Raw genomic sequence first — 20,032 nt, 5'->3', positions numbered from 1 at the left:
TTAACCGCACCGCTGCGGTGCGAATACATCTTCCTTTTAAAAAAGCATCAGTGAAATGTTATCTTCTCGCCGAGAAAGTAAGTTGGGACAGTCATCTAATGTTTTCATGTGGCTGGGTATCCCCAAACAGAGATTGGGACCCGGGAAATTTGTCGATTGACGCGTAGATCCAGTGGCGTGATTGGCTGAAGTACGTTCTGAATACTAATTAATGTAGATATTTTATGCAAATAACCAACTCCTAATATGGTTGATCGATCAGACTGCAGCCGGCCGCCAGCATGCAGCAGACGATTCATGCTGCGCGCCTTTGGCGCGGGTTTATGAGTTAAAATTTCCATAACAGAATTTTCACATATTTTTGTTTAAATTGTACATGACTAGAGAGGTAAGTCCACCTGTTGTCACACATACCGATATCCACAGACGGGCCATATCTTCGAAGCTTCGCAAATTTTCAAGAAATGTAGAGGGCTAGGCAGCTTATTTAGGGGGCATGGCATGGGTTAGCTGCAAAATGTGCTCAAGCTGCTACGGCGAAGCGGTCCGTGCCAAAAATCACCGACCGCCTCACAGTAGAGCTACAATTTTGCAGCTAGGGCATGGGTCTATTTTTGAACATCCATGGCTTAGGGAGCCTTTACTTTTACGGCCTGGACCGGGGGGGGGGGGGGCCTGGTAAGCACAAGTATATTAAACACCTATTGCCTGGTCGTGAGGGCTATAGCGCCCGTCTATTACCCCGAGGGGCTGTGTGTTACCAGATACACATCGCTATTCCCCGAGGCCGTAGGCCGAGGGGTATAGCAATGTGTATCTGGTAACAAACGACCACGAGGGGTAATAGACTAGCGCTATAGCCCGAATAAAGACCAGGCTATACGTGTATTATAACACACCACATGCTCATGTTGTATTGTTATATAGTTTTGAATGTGTTTTGATATTTTGCACCGCAACAATCCATTGTGACAAGTTTACTGGGCGATGTTTCCACAGCGGTTTCAGTTGTACGTGGTACCACTTTCTTTCAAAAAATGTTGTAAGCATACCTAGCGACATCCTTAATTGTACTTTAATCTTTTCCGTCGATTAGCTGTTCAAGTTCCTACGCTGTTAGAATGTTGGAAAATCTGTTTCAGAGAATGTGTCGCCACCTATCCCGGACGCACATCACGTTCTAGTCACCCACCATTGTTGCAAAGCTGCAGACGACACTACGTTCACGTGACCGGTCACTTTTCCAAATTCGGTCAAAACTATTTCCCAAGGGAAATAGCTTTTCAAAAAATACCCTCTGATGTCACTTTTGTCGATCCGGTGGGGACTAGACGTATCTATATTCTGGTCACGTGATGTATTCTGGCAAATCGGGACACGGAATGAGCAAGTGGTGTGATTTAAATATACATATTTAGAATGTCCTACCCGCTTCCGCTCAACATGATTGATTTAATTAGTCTGATGATAGACTTGGTTCAAGTCGGTGAATTTTTTTTAGAAAAATCGTTCGTAATAGATTTTCTTGTGTCTCTCCTATTTCACACAAACCTATTTGGAATTTAGCAGCCAAGGCTCCAGGCCAGGTTTTCCTTGTGATTGCCTTTTGAGTCTGCGCAGAAGTGAGTTAGTTTCTGCCGGATTCACCGAGTCTGCGATTCCTGGAGAAACTCCGCGCTATAGCGTTCAGCCCTCTCATTGCATTCACCCAACTCACGCGTTTCACATGAAAATTGTTTACAGAACACAAATCATCGCGTTCACCCTACTCAAACATTCACAAATCACAAACTTGAACCAAGTCTGGACTGATGAAAGAAGTATAGTATAGCTGCGAGATGTGCCATCTTGATAGAGGTGGCGCTGGAAATTTAATCATACAACAGAATAGCTGCAATAATTGTAGCCTTGGTTGCCAGTTGGGCAAGCTTTGGCTTCTGTCGTGCGGCTCGCACCTTGCTTGGTTGAGGCAAGGCGAGAGCCGCACGACAGAAGCCCAAGGACCACAGCCAGCCAAGCCTTGCAAGCTTGCTATAATTATTATTGCAGCTAACAACAGAACAACCACAAGGATTCCACCACATAATGAAGCTGCACTATGGACACTATTTGTAATTTTTGGTTATTTTTCAGAATTTTGTTGACAACTCCAGTTTCTTGTGTGTGCTTCCTGGGCGTGCTACTATCCACAGAAGGCATCATTTTACAAGTGGTATAGCCACAAACTGATGATGTCAAATTGCCGTACACAAACACAATGCTATAATTACAAGGTATCTGTGTTCTGTGTACGGCAATTGTAAAATGGACAACAAAGAATCCAAAAATACACAGTACATTGATGGTAAACCTATACAGTACACTCAGTGTGACATTTTCGGACGGCCTCAGTTTTCAGACATTTAATGACATGCTGTTTGTTGTACTCTCTTCGCTCTATATTGATAGTGTTTACAAGTCATGTGACCTCATATTAAATCAGGTGATGCTGCTGTCCTGTTTTGGATAGTTTTTTCGGTAGAAGCTATTTCGGGCTACAAACTCATGGCAAAGTTAGCCAGACTGTACAATACAAGGTGCCGAAAGCAACACACAGAGACAGCCCTGAGCCCATTTGGCATGACCATGGCATACATTGTTATTGTATGTTGACAAATCAAGTTAGGTTGGAAAGCAATTTTAGACAAAAACAACTGTACTAGTGCTTGCGATGCACACATTTTGCCTTTGTTGAGAAGCCAAATATGTTGCATTTCATCCATTGACTTAGTCAAAACAACACCACACCACACATATCCATGCACTGCACAGCCTGCTAACTGCCCAGGACGTATGCTGTTAGGTTTATTATGCCTTTTGCATTTACAAATTTTTGAACTTTTGAATTTTTGTGTGCCGGTTAAAAATTGCAATGCTGTAATGTAATTGTAATTCGTCAAAGTATTATATTTTGTTGAACTAAGCAGCAACAAGTGTGGATTGAGTGGTGTTGTTTTGACTAAGGCTGACCTCCTGCTAGGCAATGTTTCAACTTTTGCAGAATGATTCCTTTATTATCGCCTCATATTACCGCTTAGCTGTTAATTGCACCTGACAGTGTTGGCAACACCTCAATTTAGACAATAGCCTTCTTCACATCTGCAACCCAACTGAAATTTGGGCCGACACAAAATAATCCTCCTTTTGGGAACAGATTTGGTCCGTGTCTGCACTTACCGGTACCTGAATTAGGGCCGATGTAAATTTGCCGTCCTTTGTGACCTCCGACCTGTCAAGGTTCAAGATGGCGGATTTGAATGCTGGCGCACTGTTTCTACTGTTCATGATTTTCTGGCGGTTTTTACGCACAAGAAGGGCAAATATGACTACCACTCGTCATTTTACGTCTCCTCCGTGCTCCAGTTAGTCCCACGAACCGCCATATTCTACGTGCCAATGTGTTACTCAAAATGAACATGTGAGGGAGTCAACTGGGACCAGGGCCGACGTAACATACCCACACAGGCGATTTGCGTCGGACCAAATTTTGCGTCGGCCCTGCGTCGGCCCTGAACCCCCCTTCTGACTGGGACCAAACTGTGTCGGCCTAAGGCCGACGCAGCGTGTCCACATTGGTTATTTTACGTCGGCCCCGGCCAAGCACCAGTGCTACACCGACGCAAAGTGGTCAATCTGAACAAGGTAAATATGTCTAGTTCGTCTTATGCCAATGCTTCAAAGCAATTCACTGTATTTTTACGAAATGGAATGTAGTTTCGGCCGAAAGGCTGTCTCAGCATTGTCAGACGACAAAATGTTGTGAAATCAGATAAGGCGAATATTTTACATGTAAAAAACTGATATCTATCTATGTGGTATTGGTTAAAAATATACAACTGATTCAGAATAATGAAAACGACAAAAACTAAGGACTGAAGTCTTTGCAGTGGGAGATAAATTTATTACGTCATTCGAACTTATCGTGGACTCCCACGATATCAATCAGCACAACATCAAACCTTCGGGGGATTTCGGGTCATAATCAGAAACGATCGTAAAACTTCAGAATGTGAAAAATACGCTCGGGAAATGACATGTTCTTATCGATCCGCGCACAGTTGCCACATCAAATATCGACAGTTGGCATTAAAAAAATGTGTTTTAAATATCTTACCAAGTGGGAGTGCCACTTTAAAAGTCAAAATGGCCGCAGCCCCTCTATTGGGAAAAAATTAAAAATATAAGCCAGAGAAAAGTTACTTCATAAACTTCAAAATAAGCTCCCACACTAAAGAAGTATTAAAAGTTTGAGAAGCCAAATTTCTGTCCCTGAGGTGCATTCTATCATGAAACAATCACCGAAGGATTTTTTGGGAAACTTGTCTCTTGCAATTGCAAGCTGATTAGGCGGCATTAACTTCAAAAGTAAATGACAGGTTATGTGATACAACTCAGGCAGGCAGTAGACAGACCAGTTTGTGAAAAGTACATTCTGTAACTTTATTTACTAAAGTCACAATCTTTAAGGAAACAACCAACTTAAATCTTTTACAGTTAGCACATTGTCATGCACATAAATATAATAACGTGTACTGCGTAGCCTGGAACCAACAATGTAGATTAAAATTATCAATAGTGATAATGCAACGTTTTGTCATATCTCTGAATTATAAGACTGTCAGTAAGTCAAATGATTGTAAATTGCGTAAGGTCATGAAAAGGAAAATGTGCTCATCCATAGTCTATGTACCAAAAGAGACTTTAATTTGTATTATACCATTATCATCTTTAGCAATCAGTAAACTCAAGAAGAAACGGATTAACATGGAATACCTTGAATATTTACTCTTGAGAAGTCAAGAACAGTTTGGTAGTTTTCAAATTCAGGACATTTACAGCAGATTTTCAGGATATGTGAATGAGACATTTGAATATACATGGCAGATGCTTCTACCACACAAGGAAATATTTGTCACTCATGCTGAGACAGGTAAATCAAATGATTGTAAAGAAATCTTTTCAAAGCTAGCTTGTATAATCACAGTTATGTGACTATATAGAACTACATTATGATTGCTTGCATGATTCACTCCGCTTAGGGTGACCCTTTTATTTTTTTGTTTCTCATCTCCAGAGGAATACTCGTGCAGGGCAGGTGGGGGGGGGGGGGGGGGGTTCCGCAATAAAAAAAAACAAGTACCCGAAAAAAACCCCAAAAAATACTTGTATTTGTTTCAGTTCAATGTTCTGTCCATTCAGTCTCTACAATTTTTAAGTACAAAAAAGGGGTATTTGTTTCAGTTCAATGTTCTGTCCATTCAGTCACTTCAATTTCTTGTCTTTCAGTTCAGTGTTCTGTGCTCTCTGCCCTTTAAGTCTGAGTCGCTGCAATCTCACAATTTGATGATGGTGGTGCTGTTGCTAGGATGATCGCCTCAGAGGCAGCGCAAATAAAAAAGTTTTTTTTATTTTCATGTCGGAGCTGAAATTTACAGTCGATGGGGAGATGAAAAACACAAAAATAAAAAATGTCGCCCTTAGCAAACTGATATGTGATTGTACATCATATAATTTGAGACATGATAGACTTGCATGAGTTTATGACTTTCTTTGCAAACACAGTTTTGTGAAGGTGTTTTCTCAATACAAATAAGTCTAAAACTTTTTTGAATAGAAAAATACTTTAGGTAATTTTCAACACAAACCATCAACAGACTGTTAAAGTCATGTGACAGTCTACTGAGTTTCTGTCTATATTGCAAATTTATTCAAGAAGACTTTATTCATGTACTGAGGCATGTTGCGGTACAATTGGTGATTTGTACCATTTTTGCTGAAACTATTTGCCAGATCCTTTTATCTTGACAAAAAACCAAAAGTTATTTACGTCTACACTTTTTTTCAATGTTCATAATCACCAAGCTACTGAGTATCAAAGCACTTAGCTGCTTTACCAACCTTGAAAAAACGGTATTACAATCACGGCAGTCAGTTGTTTTAATTTTTGAAAGCAAGCTCATTACTTTAATGGGCAATGTAGTTTCCTGTCTGGCAGTTTTGTAATACCATTGGTGAATTACCATATTTTTTTTTCTCATTTATTAGCTTTGAGAACTATTGACAACTACTCAGGGTATGTCTTTGAGAATCATCTTGATTCTTTGACATACATATGCGCTACTGTTATTGCTCTCCTGCTACTCTGCCACATTCTGTGTTACTGTGCAGGTAAGTTATGTATGTCTTCACATTATCTTGTCCAGAGATGTAATATTACAGGTATTAATCCTCGGAGCAAATTATACAAATATTTAATGTACAAATCCAAATAAAAATGTATTAATACTGAACCATTTAGCATGAAAAAATGTATTATTATGACATATAAGAAGGTTGAATATGACAACAACATTATATTGGTAGGAGAACACAATCTTAAAAGTATGTGCATCATAGCGTGTCGCCAGAAAAAAAGGTTTTCGCAAATTTTGAAGTCTCACCATTTGCAAGTGGAAGAAAGCAAAAAGTCAGGATGCAAAGCTTTTGTAGAGTTTTTGATATGATCAGGATTGAGGAGGGGAGGATTAATGAATTTTTTCACGCCCACCACTTTGTCAAGAAAATTCAGTGTTTGCCCCATAATTTTGACTGATCTGAAAATTCTCTTGCAGGACTCAAACAAGCTAGACAACCTCAAAGAATGTATAGTTTGGACGATGTATTTGATATTGCAAAGGTAATTATATTGATTAAATGTTAAGAGTTGGTTTTATTGGTTTTAACGAATAATAATAATTTGTGACATTTCTACAACTCTCATCAAGTTAATTAGTAAGAAGTGAATAGGGCCTGAAAAAAATTATAAGGCATATTTCATGTACATAAACATGATAATGAAAATGTGATGTGTTTTACTTGCCAATGATTACATCATCTTGTTTCATAGATTTGAATTTATAATTTAGAAAGCTACAAACGTGAAAAGTACCTCAATAAACAAAGGAGTTGAATATTTTGGTAGTCTTAACTTAGCTTGACAAGGTCAAATGGATAATTCTTCATAGTTATTTTATTTTCCAGACAGCCTATGAACCAGGCCACATGAAATCAGTGATGTCGATTGTTGATAAATATCATCTTGATGTGAACCGTGCAATACCCAGCTCTGGGATGACCTTGTTTTTGGTAAGGTAACTAGTAATCATCTAATGCCAAAGTTATCAATGGATGTGTTTATCTAATTACCTTTCAAAATGGTGGCAACTTTTACTTTTCAGACTCTATTTATAATCTTTTGAACAGAATCAGTATAATATCTGATGAAATTATAGTTACATGTGGATTTGTAACAATTTCCCCTTTTGGCTCAATTAGCACATATATGTCATATTCGTAGTACCAGAATCTATTGCTTGTCAGTATCATTGACTTTTTGTTTCACATAGCTAAAATAACCCTAGACTCTCCAACTCATCCCATTGCTTGGTGTTTTTTGACTCGCAGTATTATATTACAGTCCAAACTAGAGACTTTGTACCCAAGGGATAAGTTTGCCCGACGTCAGGAGTCTCGTTCCTCAAGTGTGTATAGTCTCTTGTTTAGGCTATAATGTTTTTATTTCATACCTCTCTTACATAGTTTTGACTCTTAATGTTTTGCTTCATTTGCAAATGACAATATATGGTTTATTAGCTACTATAGACTATAGTCTATAGAAGCTATTGGGATGGGTATCCGTCCGGCGTCCGGCGTCAGTCTGTATGTATGTATGTATGTATGTATGTATGTATGTATGTATGTATGTCCGTTTGTGAGGCGTCCGTCCACTCAAATATCTTGAGAACCACAGTACTTACTGATTTGATATTTATTGTGTAGATGAAAAATATGATTTTGAGAAACTTTTTTTTTATTTTTTGATATTGTTGAAAATATGCAAATTAGTGCCAAAAAAGGCGTTTTTGGTAAAAAATCTTCTTCATAACCGCTGGTCAGACAGCTTTGTTTTTTGGTATACAAGTCCCTAGGGATGACCCAACTTAGATTTGTTCAAATTGTGATGAAATATGCAAATCTGTATTTTTAAGGTATTCTTTTGTCATTTTTGGTCAAAACTTTATTTCATCAAAACCGCTTGTATGACAGCTTTGATATTTGGTATACAGCTTCCTACAGATAAACTAAATAGGATATATTGAATATATGACGAAATCTGCAATTCAGTATTTTTGGTGCAATTTTTGCCATTTTTTGGTCAAAAAATGTGTTTCTCAAAAAGTACTTTTCTGATGCCTTTGATATTTGGTATACAGGTTCCTAGGGTTTGTCTTAGTGTGATATATTGAAATTTGATAGATCTTAAACTTTTGTATTTTTGGGTAAATTTTTGCCATTTTTGGTCAAAATATTTGTTTCTTAAATGTTACGCATCTGATAGCTTTGATATTTGGTATACAGGTTCCTAGGCTTTATCTTAATGTAATATATTGAAATTATGATGAAATCATCAATTTTGTATTTTTGCAGCTAATTTTGCCATTTTTGGTCAGGCCATCCTGAAATGAGCTATCACAGATATCCACCTTCTTCATTAATACATGTGTCTCAAAAAGTTATTCTTTGCACAACACAGCAGAGCTCTGTCAACTGTTGGGTCGCTTGTTTTTTCAAAACCGCTGGTCAGACAGCTTTAATATTTGGTTTACAGGTCTAGGATGACCTTAGTGAGATAATTTCATACAGTCAGGAAATACTTAATTTTGTATCCATGTCTATAGTAGCTTCAGGGACTTTGGCCCTATGTTTTATTTCCATGTCAGAAAAAAATCTGATATAAAACACAACGATTTTCATCGTTGAATGGTGCAATGATGTTTCCTCACTGTTATACAGTGTGTTGATTTTTCGTGCATAATTTTAAAAAATGGATTTCCTAAGTAAAACACGTAATTTGAGCATTTTCAAATCCGAAAGTTGCCAAATTAAAAATAGGTCTGGTTCACTTTCAGTCAAAATATGACTATGCGGCCCACAACGTTATGGACAATTAAGCTACCCTAGAATCCTGTAGGGGAATTGATGTGTTATGTTTGATGTACGAGGCATGTAATAAATACACTCGCAATGCCTCGGCTGTTCAGTAGGGATCATGAAGTGTTCCTTGAGTGATAAACTCTTCAGCCTACCAAAACATATATGCTGGACTGTTCCCTGTCGCTTGGCTTTTCTAAGCAGCATTTACAGGCTTGCTAAGGGATTGTGGGCCATACTGTTCACCACACTATGTACACAATCAACAGCATACCACTAATACATCTGTCTGCTGAAGTCTATATTTTCCTTTAATTTACTATGATTTGATATTTATATACCCACAGACTTGGGGGAAGTCTACCAGTGTGCACAAAACCCCCAAAACTTAAAGCCAGTGAACACCATTTCCCTTGTCAATATGCTATGCCTCACTCACCACTGAGGGCGTGCATCTACATGAACATAATAAAATGGTTGCATGAAAAAGAATGTTACAGACTTTACCAGTGGTATTGCTTGACTCCTACCATTATCGTATAAGAAAAATGAATTAATGCAAAAAAGTGGTTGTAGATGTGCAGATTTGAATCAGATTCTTACACAGCACATAACTTGAATCACATTCACATCTTGCTACTTTTTGTATCACAAATATCTTTCGTCATCTCTAATTTCACTAGTGTGCTTGTGTTAGTGGACAGAGAGGCCTAGTCAACTTCATGTTAGACAGAGGTAAGAGTTGTAGTTTCACGATTGAAGTATAGGCTGACATTTTTCGGTTGCATTGCTTTTATTTTTTTTTTTTAACATTGATATATTACATGACAAATTGACAAAATGTGGATTATTGATTATTTTAAGGTGGTGTTGCGCTTAACCAACACAGTTTTTTTCAAAGGAACGTTTCTCAAAAATGACATGAAAACCTTCTCATACCATATATTTTCAAAAAGCAGAAAATCTGAGGTTTAGTATGGTAGCAATAGTTTATTTGAAGGATGAAGGGGTAAATATCTGGGTTAGAAAAACCTCAATTTTGGTTAGAAAAACCTCAATTTTGGTATTAACAATAAAAATCAATTTAAGTTAAGAAATTGATACTACTTGATGAAACCAGTGCTCAAACTTTCCTCAGTGAAATTTTCAACCATTCTCGCACCAAATCAAGGATAAAAATCTTGGGTCACTGTGAAAAGTTTACTTCTAGAGATCGAGAAACAAAAAAGTAACATTTACAGATATGTGAAATCAAAATGACTGCCATCCCTGTGTTAACTCTATGGGGAAAAGTAAAACTTTTGATTTCTGAAAACTAAGACTCTTAAGATTTTTCGTAGTCCAAAAGCTTTAAAATGAGCCTCCTAAAGATGTAGATCTGAAAAGAATTGTAAAATTCGTGAGTCCAAATATCTCTCCCCGAGGTGCATTCTACCTTTATCTGAAGTGAGACAACTTCTTCTGATTCTGCAGACCCTACTTTGTATGAGTACAATTACTTCTTATACATGTGCAATTAGTTCAGATCAGTTTTCCTTTGAAAAGCACACAGATCATTCATTTGCCAATGATAAGGTTAACTGAGCATATCTTTTCAAAATAAGGACATTGGTTTGAGTCCTGACGTCTTAGGCCTGAATATGTAAAATGGTGAAATCCTCTCCCCAGTAAATAGGCCCTTCCAATCACACAATTTCAAATGATAGAAATAAGTAGTGTTGATGCCATGGTAACACCTGTTTTGTCAGTTATTTGTTAGCTTTAATTACAGTAGACAGGCTAAAACCTTAGATTCGAGAGTCAGAATACTAGTACAAAAAATTCTACAGCACATACTGTACTCAGCCAATTAGTTTGCAGTCTAACCATAATATCATTTTTGATATTCTTTTGAAGGTGCCGATGTTCAAAGTAAAACCATGCAAGGTGACTCAGCCCTGTATCTGGCAACATTTGCCATTTCTAACTCGGCCAGGTTGGACATCACCTTGCTTGAACTACTTATCAAAGCAGGTACAGTAAATTTGTAAATTGTTTTCATTTTTCTTTCTGACTGAATTCCAGACATACAAAACAGTCAGGTCTTCACAGCTGACATTTATTAACTGGTGATCTGTAGTGTGATGCAATTCAAGAAGGACTTGAGTGGCAAATTTGTGCATTGATGTTACAGTGATTTAAATTATGGTACTTTGATGTTACCTTATGTTTACTGTAAGGTTATCGATGTTCATGCTGTCTGGACACTGAGGGCGCAATTCTTAAGAATGTCTACCTTTTATTGATGTGTAATCTTCTAGGTAATTAAACTCCTATAAACATACTATTATTGTTAATCGATAATCTCCAATAATTTTGAAAATTCTAAAAATGTACATTCAAATTTCTTCACATATACTAATGCATACTGTATTGTGAGTTCAACTCAAATTTGTACACATGCACACAACATGACAATGGCATATAATGATTGCATGATCACCGTGGGTACGAGATATTAAGACGTTTCACAACTTAATATAAGCTGTCAATGTAGAGCAGACCAGCTTAGGAATTTGTATTAATCATAAGTCGACTTAAACCTAAGTCTTACTAATTGTAATGCATAGGGCATTTGTAAGGGTTGAGAGCTTAAATTCTCCTTTAAGTACGTGACTATTGGAATCCATAGTTTCTCACGGATATATCAAAGCTGGTCATATTAGGGGACATCAGAAATGTTGATGTTGATCCAAAATCAATGATATGCTATCTTTTTCCCTAAAACCATAATTTAAAATGAGAATTATTGCAAAGTGTTGAAATCTTCAAGCCAGGTGCAACCACAATATTAACGTAAACTGGCATTTTCCAATTCTCACCAAATTTCCGCGTTGAGTTTCATAATTCATGTTTTATTATGATCATTTTGAGATGTTGAGTTTTACAGGTTACAAGGATAAGTTGCACATTCACTCAGTGTTCTGTCATTCATTGAAACTAATACAGCGTTTCGTCGAAGGTCTCACTGAATGCTTACACCTTTTCAAAGCAAATACCTGAAATTCCTTGAGGATCAGACTTGACTTTACCTGCATGGTATTTGCCAAAGGTTGGTGGTCTATAGTGTAACCACAGGAACAAAACTGGTTGAACTCAAAAAGTGTTACTTTTAAAGGCTTGTCACCTTGATAAGTTTGTTTCCATGTCCAAACTAGAACTTGTTGGCTTTTTTCTTTGAACTTGCATATATACATGCAACTGCACAATACCTAAATATCGTACCCTCATTATGTGCATAAGGGCAAGTTATCAACATATCTCCAGAGGGCATTTTAAGATAGATGAAATAGATCCAGGTAGACATATACAGTTCAGGCAAATACGTACATGTATACTTTCCCATTTTGTTTTCTACCAGTGAGTAATTCAAATCACTCACTCGTAGTGATTTTGTTTTTAGTTTGAACTATTTGTTCCCTGTGGTAAACATACTCTGTTGTGTTCAGAAGTTAAGATAATTATCACGGTAATCCTTCACTCACACCCCATTCTTTTAATACAACTGGATTTAGACCAAAACCTTCTGGTGAAAGGGTTACGATAAGTCTGCATCAACTGTAGTTCAAGACCTTTTAATGTGAAAACAGCTGTAACGTGGGATAGCTGCGGATGCAAACAGATGCAAACAGTTGATACAACATTCAACTTAGACATCACAAGTGATACGTAATCTTTATGGTTCCCTGTTTGACTATATAAGTTCTTTTCAGGATGTGTTATTCTCTGATAAATCTGAAGAACTTTTCCCAAGTTGGACTCATATTGCTTATTCAAACATAATTTGTTACTACAAGATTACTTACGTGTGGTAAAAATTAATATTTTTTGAACAGCCCTCTGTAGGTTTAGGCTATCAAACCATGACCTACGTGTAGAAAGTGGGAGAGCTGAGAATTTATTAAGAGAAATACAATTTGTCAGATGTGCCATTTAAATCAGGTTGAAACTGAATTTTACTTTTGTTTAACTTGTCAGTTGTACAATGATTTAAGAAGAAAATTTCTGTCTCCAGTTTATGGGGAATTTCCTTCCCAGGTAAAATTTTCTAGTCTACTAGAGAGCAAAAATCCGTCTACTTTAATCTAGCTAAGTTCATTTTTTACGCTTCTAGATTGAGAGAAGAAATATCTCGTAGTGTCCAATAATACTTTATTGCTTCAGTACTTACAAACATGCATTGTATGAAATTAATTTGCGCCCAATGTGTCTGTATCAATTTTTCTTTTCATGTATTGTATAAAAGGCCGGTGGCCTAAAATTCTGAATAAACCATGCTGCAAATGGGATGAACCTGATGAGCACCTGGTGTCACAATTTTTGTTTCAACTTCAGCTGATATTCAAGCACTACTCCTGAATGCAGCCTTTATATAGAAGAGTTGTCACATCTCTGAGGAAACCAGTTTACAACAGAAGTAATATTGTGCAGGATAATTCCTAGTCTGAGTTAGTTTTCTTGTTGAGGTTTTCTTCTTGGTGTATTGTTTCCAATAGGTATGAGAACAAAGTGTGTCACGCTATTGGATTTGAATCTCATCGGCCCAGTGACATTCAAGTACTTCCATCCAAATGTAACTAGACAGTATTTTAAGTGAAAAGTCTTGTAGCACTGCATTGTGTTCTTCAAATGGAGTGGTGGCAAGATTACATTGTGATCTCTAAATCATGCATTCCATATACGCTGCCCTGAAACCAAACCCTAGAAACAAGTGAAAACAAACAAAGTGTAGTTTACGACTCGCACAATAATATACTTTACACCTGATGTTTGATATTCCATTTTACAGACAATGCAGGTACTTGTTTTAAGGTCAAAAAACGGGGATATATAATGAATCATCATGTAAAAATATTTTGCTCAACTTTGTCAAAATAGTATTGAAAGAGCAATCCTAACAAAATGTTAAGATATACACTTTCTTTGTACGAAATACCTAGGACTGAATTGCTTACTAGTCATACACATATACTTACAAAGTAGACAAAGTACACTGTCCACCCTGGCCACTTTAGACTGCTTCATAATGTTTACTATTGTTAGTAGGCACACCAGACTTTGTAACGTGAAACAATCACCTGTTTCAGTTTGGTGCGTTAAATTCTAATTTTACTTCACCTCAAAGCGGGAAGAAATCACACCAGAAACATTAACCCAGTCGGTCGAATACCATTTCACTTTGTCAGGTTACAAGGCTTCAATAGTACGAGAGTGGAAACTTGACTTGGAAAGTAAAAATGACAATAGCAATATCCTGCTGGCTTGAAAAAACAAGAGATGTCAGGTTCACGTGAAATAGATTCCTTGCATAGTCTTGTGCCACTTAGACAACATTTCTATAGAGCATACAGATTAGGGTTGTGAAAGTAGAGCAATAGAGGACAAATGTCAGAAAAACACTGTATTATATCTACAAACAGACGTTATACTGCGGTTGTGGCTCAAAATATTTACGGTAACGTCGGTATGTAAAAAAGACCGGTCTGTTTACCAAGCATCAAAGTTGTCATCAAATCTTACGACATCAGCAAAACGTGGAGGATATGATCCCAGTTTGTTTCACAAACACTTGCCATAGAAGTGATTTTGTGCGTACAGACATCAGGGCATTCTGTTCCTTGTAATACAATAAAAGTAATGAGATATGTATTTACCGTGATTTGGATGAAAAAGAAGTCATCAGTAATTTTACAGACAAAAGTTAACTTTCTACCATGCTGCTATGGTTGGTTTGAATTTCATTCCTGCATATGGCCAAAAAAGAGTCTAATTTCAGACCTCACACATATCATCGACATAATCTTCACTTTCAATAAACCACCAAATATTTTGCGATGCCAAATTCCATGCAATCTAGCTTTGTTGCAGATTGTGGTATTGCATGAACTCAAGTTGCCGGTGTCAGCTTGAGTTTCAGTTCAAACAGGATGCACGGGTTCTGCATTTTTGTCACCGTACTCTTTTATAATCATTTAGCAGTGCCGCTTACCTCAGACTACCATAGGCATATCAATAGCACAGAGCATGGCGACAAACCGCTACAAAGTAGCTAACAAAGTGCCCGCTAAAATACCCATGGTAGATTTCATCTGAAAACCAAACACTCGGTTAAACTGGATTTCAATTCAGTATAAAGTTACACACTGACTGGCAATGATAGATGGATGATGGTAAATTGGAAATTAACTTTTATAAAGCAGTGCAGCATAAACAATTATACCAATCAATAGAAAATAGCTAGGTTTTTGCCAAATTTGTGCAAACCACTGAAGGAGATTGGTTTTAAGAGACGAAAACGAAAGGAAGAAAAAGTCAACTTTTGATAATAACACTGAACTGAAATGGAAAGACAAAAATGGAGGAAGCTAGATATGAATTGTGTAAAGTTGAATAATTATACAGTTTTGTTAGAATATTACATTATTTTAACAGCAATATCAATTATAATTCAAATTAAAATGGGGAGGAAAGAAGAAGAGAAAAATAAAAACTGCTCAATTTTCATGTAAGTCAAATTCTGGAATCATAGGTTGTACAACTCATAATAGCCTGTAATTGGATTGAAGTTCTAAAAACACTACAATATTTCTCTGAAGTATATTACATAGTAACACTGAGAGTAAATACTTAGTATTGCCAGTAAGAAATGATTCTCTTAAAAAATTGATGCAAAGTAATTCTTAATCAATCAGTCAATCAATCAATCAATCAATTAATTAATTACTTTATTTCTTCAAATCTTTATTTAAATATTGTTTTATAATAGTATTTGTACACATTAATTTCAGGGTGTGATGTCAATGCTCAGAACTTGAGGGGAAACACTTCACTACATCAAGCAGCTATGAAGGGTAACCCCATTCTTATCAGAACACTGCTGGAATACGGTAAAATCATGAAATACATCTTCTGTATTTTGCTTTTTTTCAGTTTCTATAATCAACATATGGAGGTGAATAAGTGTTTTCAAATAGATTGCACTAAAATAAATTGTGTTGGGAAATATTTCTTCTCCCACAAAAGTTGAATTCTTTATGAATTACATGTATGTAGGACTATACCAGCCAGATTTACAGAATTATTTCTCTTTATAATTTTTCAAGAACTCCATTCTTGCACTTTGAAGTTTTTGCTGATTTGTAGATTTTTTGAGCATTTTGACTATCACTGATACAAATAATTTGCATTTTGACTATCACTGATACAAATAATTTGATATCTCCATTTTCAGGTGCAGATCCTTACATTAAGAATTGTTTGCAAATTTACCCCTTCGACTGTGCCATCAATTCAGGTGAGCTGTTTGAGCTGATGTTTAATGACCTTTACTTCTGCCAGCTCTGTTCCATTTCATGAAACAGGTCACTATATGCCCTCAGTGGATAACGAGTGTCCATGAAATGTGACAATGAGATGATTAGATCATTTGACATGTGTTTTACCTGTTTCCAAGCAGCATCGATATTGCTGATTTCTGTTATCAAATAGCAAAAGAGTCGTAGTTTCATTGGTGATTTTCACTTCACCTGGTGTGCATGCGGCGTGAGTTACCGTACACCTCAGTTACAATATCAGGTAAAAATATAGTCACAGTGGCTGTTTTATAATATGGTTGATCATCTATGTTTGGACACAAACTTCTGACATTAATTCTTAGTTGAATGGTATGTAGTATGATAAATTAGGTTACTTACATGTATTTGTCAGCCTGGTTTTAAAGGACGGGGGTCATGGGAACTGCGCTCAAAGGTCGTATGGGACTCATATAACCAATGCAAACACTGCATCCAAGGTATATTGGTTGAAAGTCAAACATTTTTGTCATAATGTACATCACCAAATTTACAAGTTGCAGCTACTGTTTGTTGACATGATGTACCTACCATAGTGCATAACATTGTTTGTAAACAAGCAGATCGCACAGGTGCATTTCCAACACCCCCTTCCTATAATGCCATTATTCTACTACATGTTTGCTACTTTGAAGAAATCTTAGAGTTTGGTCATCTTATTCCATTTCAGACCTTAATGAATATTTTCCTTTATTAGCACTTTTATCACAATGCCATCTTTCAATGAGCAACAATATATCGATTATCATTTGCTTTAAACCTTGAAGTAAATACTTATCGTAGTATGGTAGCGAATAATGGGATGTACCAATCCCTACAAAAAAACTGACAGGGTCTTTGAAAGCATATAATGATATACACAAGTCATGTAGATGTAATTGTGAATATTCTCTGGAGAATACAAGATGGTCCCATGTCATCCACGATTACTGACATACTCTCATTATGTAGATGTAATTGTGAATATTCTCTGGAGAATACATGATGGTCCCATGTCATCCACGATTACTGACATACTCTTTCAAAATCTGTGAGACTTTGCAGTTCATACAATATGTGTACTAGTACCATATTTATCTCTTCATATTGCCTAACGTTTAATCCATGAACCTTTGGTATGGACTTTAATGCTTACTGAATGGCTGGACGTCATGTACATGTTTGTTGCCCAGAATTCTTAAAATGATGTCATTCACAGTTATTGAAAAGAACTCTATACACAAGGACAGGCCTTTTATACCTGGCTGCAATTCTGAGTGAGTTTTCACCGCTATTTCGCTGATGGGGCTGAGCAGGCCCGTAGCTCTTTGTTCATAAGCAATGAAGGAGAAACTAGTGCATTCATAGGGTAAAAAAGGGGGTCCCGCCTTGTTGCAATGTGGGAAAACATTCAGTGCGGAGGCCAGCCATACAGTGCTTTGTTTCCCATTGAGCTCTTAAATTCATCTTGAGAGATCTCCCATGCATCAATTCCAGAAGCAGTTCAAAACTCCGAGTCAAAGCTGCAAAGTAACTGCCTCAGTGTGTAGTAGTCACACCTCTCAAGTAACTGTGTCAATGTCTACTTGTTCGCAGGACATGTCAGGGCAGCTCAGTTACTTGAAATCAAAGTCAACAACCAGTATGTGTGGGATGTGGTGGACCCATACACTCCATCCAGAATTGCTCTAGGCTTGAGGAGTGCCTACAAGCACCACCTTGTCGAGTCAACCATACCACGGAAAACTTTACCATTTTCTTGATTATGGTGAGGAAAGATGAAAAACATTTGCCAGCTGTGAAAGATCATCCACTTAGGATGAGACTATGAAGATGCGTGCAATCTGAAAACCTAGATATTCAACTGTTCTTGAAGTTGTTTGACAAAATATATAGTACTATATCATTATTGTAAACAGAAATATTCTTAATATAGTTGTTAAATTAAGATAGTTTATCTATATGAATATATAAAACACATTGTTTATAATGCAGCATCCCCCTATCGATATTTTGTTCCATTTTTTGGTTTACTGAAATTATCGAGAACTTGAGTACACCTTGCCAAATTTACTGAAGTAGAAAATTTGTGTGTGGCATAGCCATGATGGTGAGCTACTAGTGCATGAAGAAACACAGGTACAGCATAGGATATAAGACTCATTGAGAATGCATGATTGCTGATGGTGAAAGACATGTTCATAAAGTGTGACCATAACATCAGCAAAAGATCTCTGTTTTAAACTTTGCCATTTCTCAAAGGAGTACCAGGAAACATTGAAGATTATCATATAAATTGGTGTTTGTTCCAGTCCTAGCACAGTATCATGATTAGGTCGATTCCCACCGGTAACAGACAAAACTTTTCACACTGTGTGTGATTGTTATTGTTTCTACAGATGGCTTGCAGTGTTTCAATGCGAGAGTTACAAATCACCAACATTCTCTTTTATCAACAGTTTAGTATTTTGCAACAAGTTAGTTACAAGGTAGTTACGGTTTGTTCATTTTAAATTTCCAACAACCTTCTGTGTTCTTTCAGTGTAGCCCAGAAATGTTGATTTGGTTTTTATAAAGTTCCATGCATGCATTATTACACATCGGAAATTACATGTTGATGATTCTGTATTGTGCAAAAAAGAATGTTTTGAATTACAAGCAAGTTTGTCATTCTTAGTAGTCAGTGTAGTGTTGTTAGTGTTGAATTAAAAAGAGTTCACCACAACATGCCCTTTAAGTTGTATATTTTGGGTCTACTACTATTACAGTGGCGGGCCCCAGACCCTTGTTCAATGAGTTCCGTTATACTTTGTTCAAGTTAGCATTGAGATAAATGTTGCATTTTTCTCACCTTGCTCTCATTGAAAACTAAACTGGTTTGTACATGTAAATGTCAAGTGTGTATGTGGATATATATATATATATATATATATATATATATATTATATATATATATATATATATATATATATATATATATATATATATATATATATATATATATATATATATATATATATATATATATATATATATATATATATATATATATATATATATATATATATACACACACACACACACATGTATATATATTACAATGCCCGATGTAAGTGCAAATCGATGCATATAGAGAGAGAGAGAGAGAGAGAGAGAGAGAGAGAGAGAGATTTCATTACTTTGTGTTACTTTATATATGTATGTGTATGTATTATTTTTTGCCATATTTGAGAAATTTGAAGCAAGCAGTTGTGATATCCTGTGTTTCTGTTCAAAAAGCTATATAGCAATAGTTTACGTTCCTTTGCTGTGTTGGAAGGGACTGTGTGGGGAACAATTTCTAAAAAGCTGTCTGTTTTTGTTAAAGTACACATCAAGTATTTCAGATTTTCCAAGTATGGAACAAATGTTGCATAATTTCTTTACCAATTCACAAATTTAAACAATTACACAGTTTATGGAAAGATGTATACCGGGTACAAAGTTGATGCACAATTTGTATCCAGTATGTTGTTGGGTATCGAAACTACAACATTTCTAGGTATTTGTTGGTGTCAGCCCCATACCAATGCATGCACAATCAAAACTCTTCTCACACTGGAAGAAAACTGGTTTCACCAGCGACACGTCATTTTGGCTGAGCAAGGCACGTT

At 36.5% G+C, this 20,032-nt stretch overlaps 1 protein-coding gene across 3 annotated transcripts; it reads left to right on the top strand.

Moving 5' to 3' along the window:
- Positions 1-256: 256 nt before the first annotated feature.
- On the top strand, positions 257-19,237 carry LOC139140914 (E3 ubiquitin-protein ligase mib1-like). Of its 3 annotated transcripts, XM_070710397.1 has the most exons (11): positions 276-388; positions 2,134-3,681; positions 4,772-4,969; positions 6,085-6,207; positions 6,651-6,715; positions 7,060-7,164; positions 9,693-9,744; positions 10,906-11,022; positions 15,837-15,935; positions 16,280-16,342; positions 17,976-19,237. In XM_070710397.1, the coding sequence occupies exons 3-11, from the start codon at positions 4,804-4,806 to the stop codon at positions 18,140-18,142; spliced, it is 957 nt and encodes a 318-aa protein (XP_070566498.1). In that variant the 5' UTR covers positions 276-388; positions 2,134-3,681; positions 4,772-4,803; the 3' UTR covers positions 18,143-19,237. The 3 variants fall into 3 exon arrangements, with proteins under 3 accessions (XP_070566497.1, XP_070566498.1, XP_070566496.1); XM_070710396.1 differs by lacking the exon at positions 2,134-3,681 and having other exon boundaries at positions 257-388; positions 17,976-19,236; XM_070710395.1 differs by lacking the exons at positions 276-388; positions 2,134-3,681 and having other exon boundaries at positions 3,705-4,969.
- The last annotated feature ends 795 nt before the right edge of the window (positions 19,238-20,032 follow it).

This window comes from Ptychodera flava, chromosome 9 (assembly GCF_041260155.1).
Source record: "Ptychodera flava strain L36383 chromosome 9, AS_Pfla_20210202, whole genome shotgun sequence".
NCBI lineage: Eukaryota > Metazoa > Hemichordata > Enteropneusta > Ptychoderidae > Ptychodera > Ptychodera flava.
Note: the sequence above shows the minus strand (reverse complement) of the source record. Positions and strands in the feature narration are given on the sequence as shown.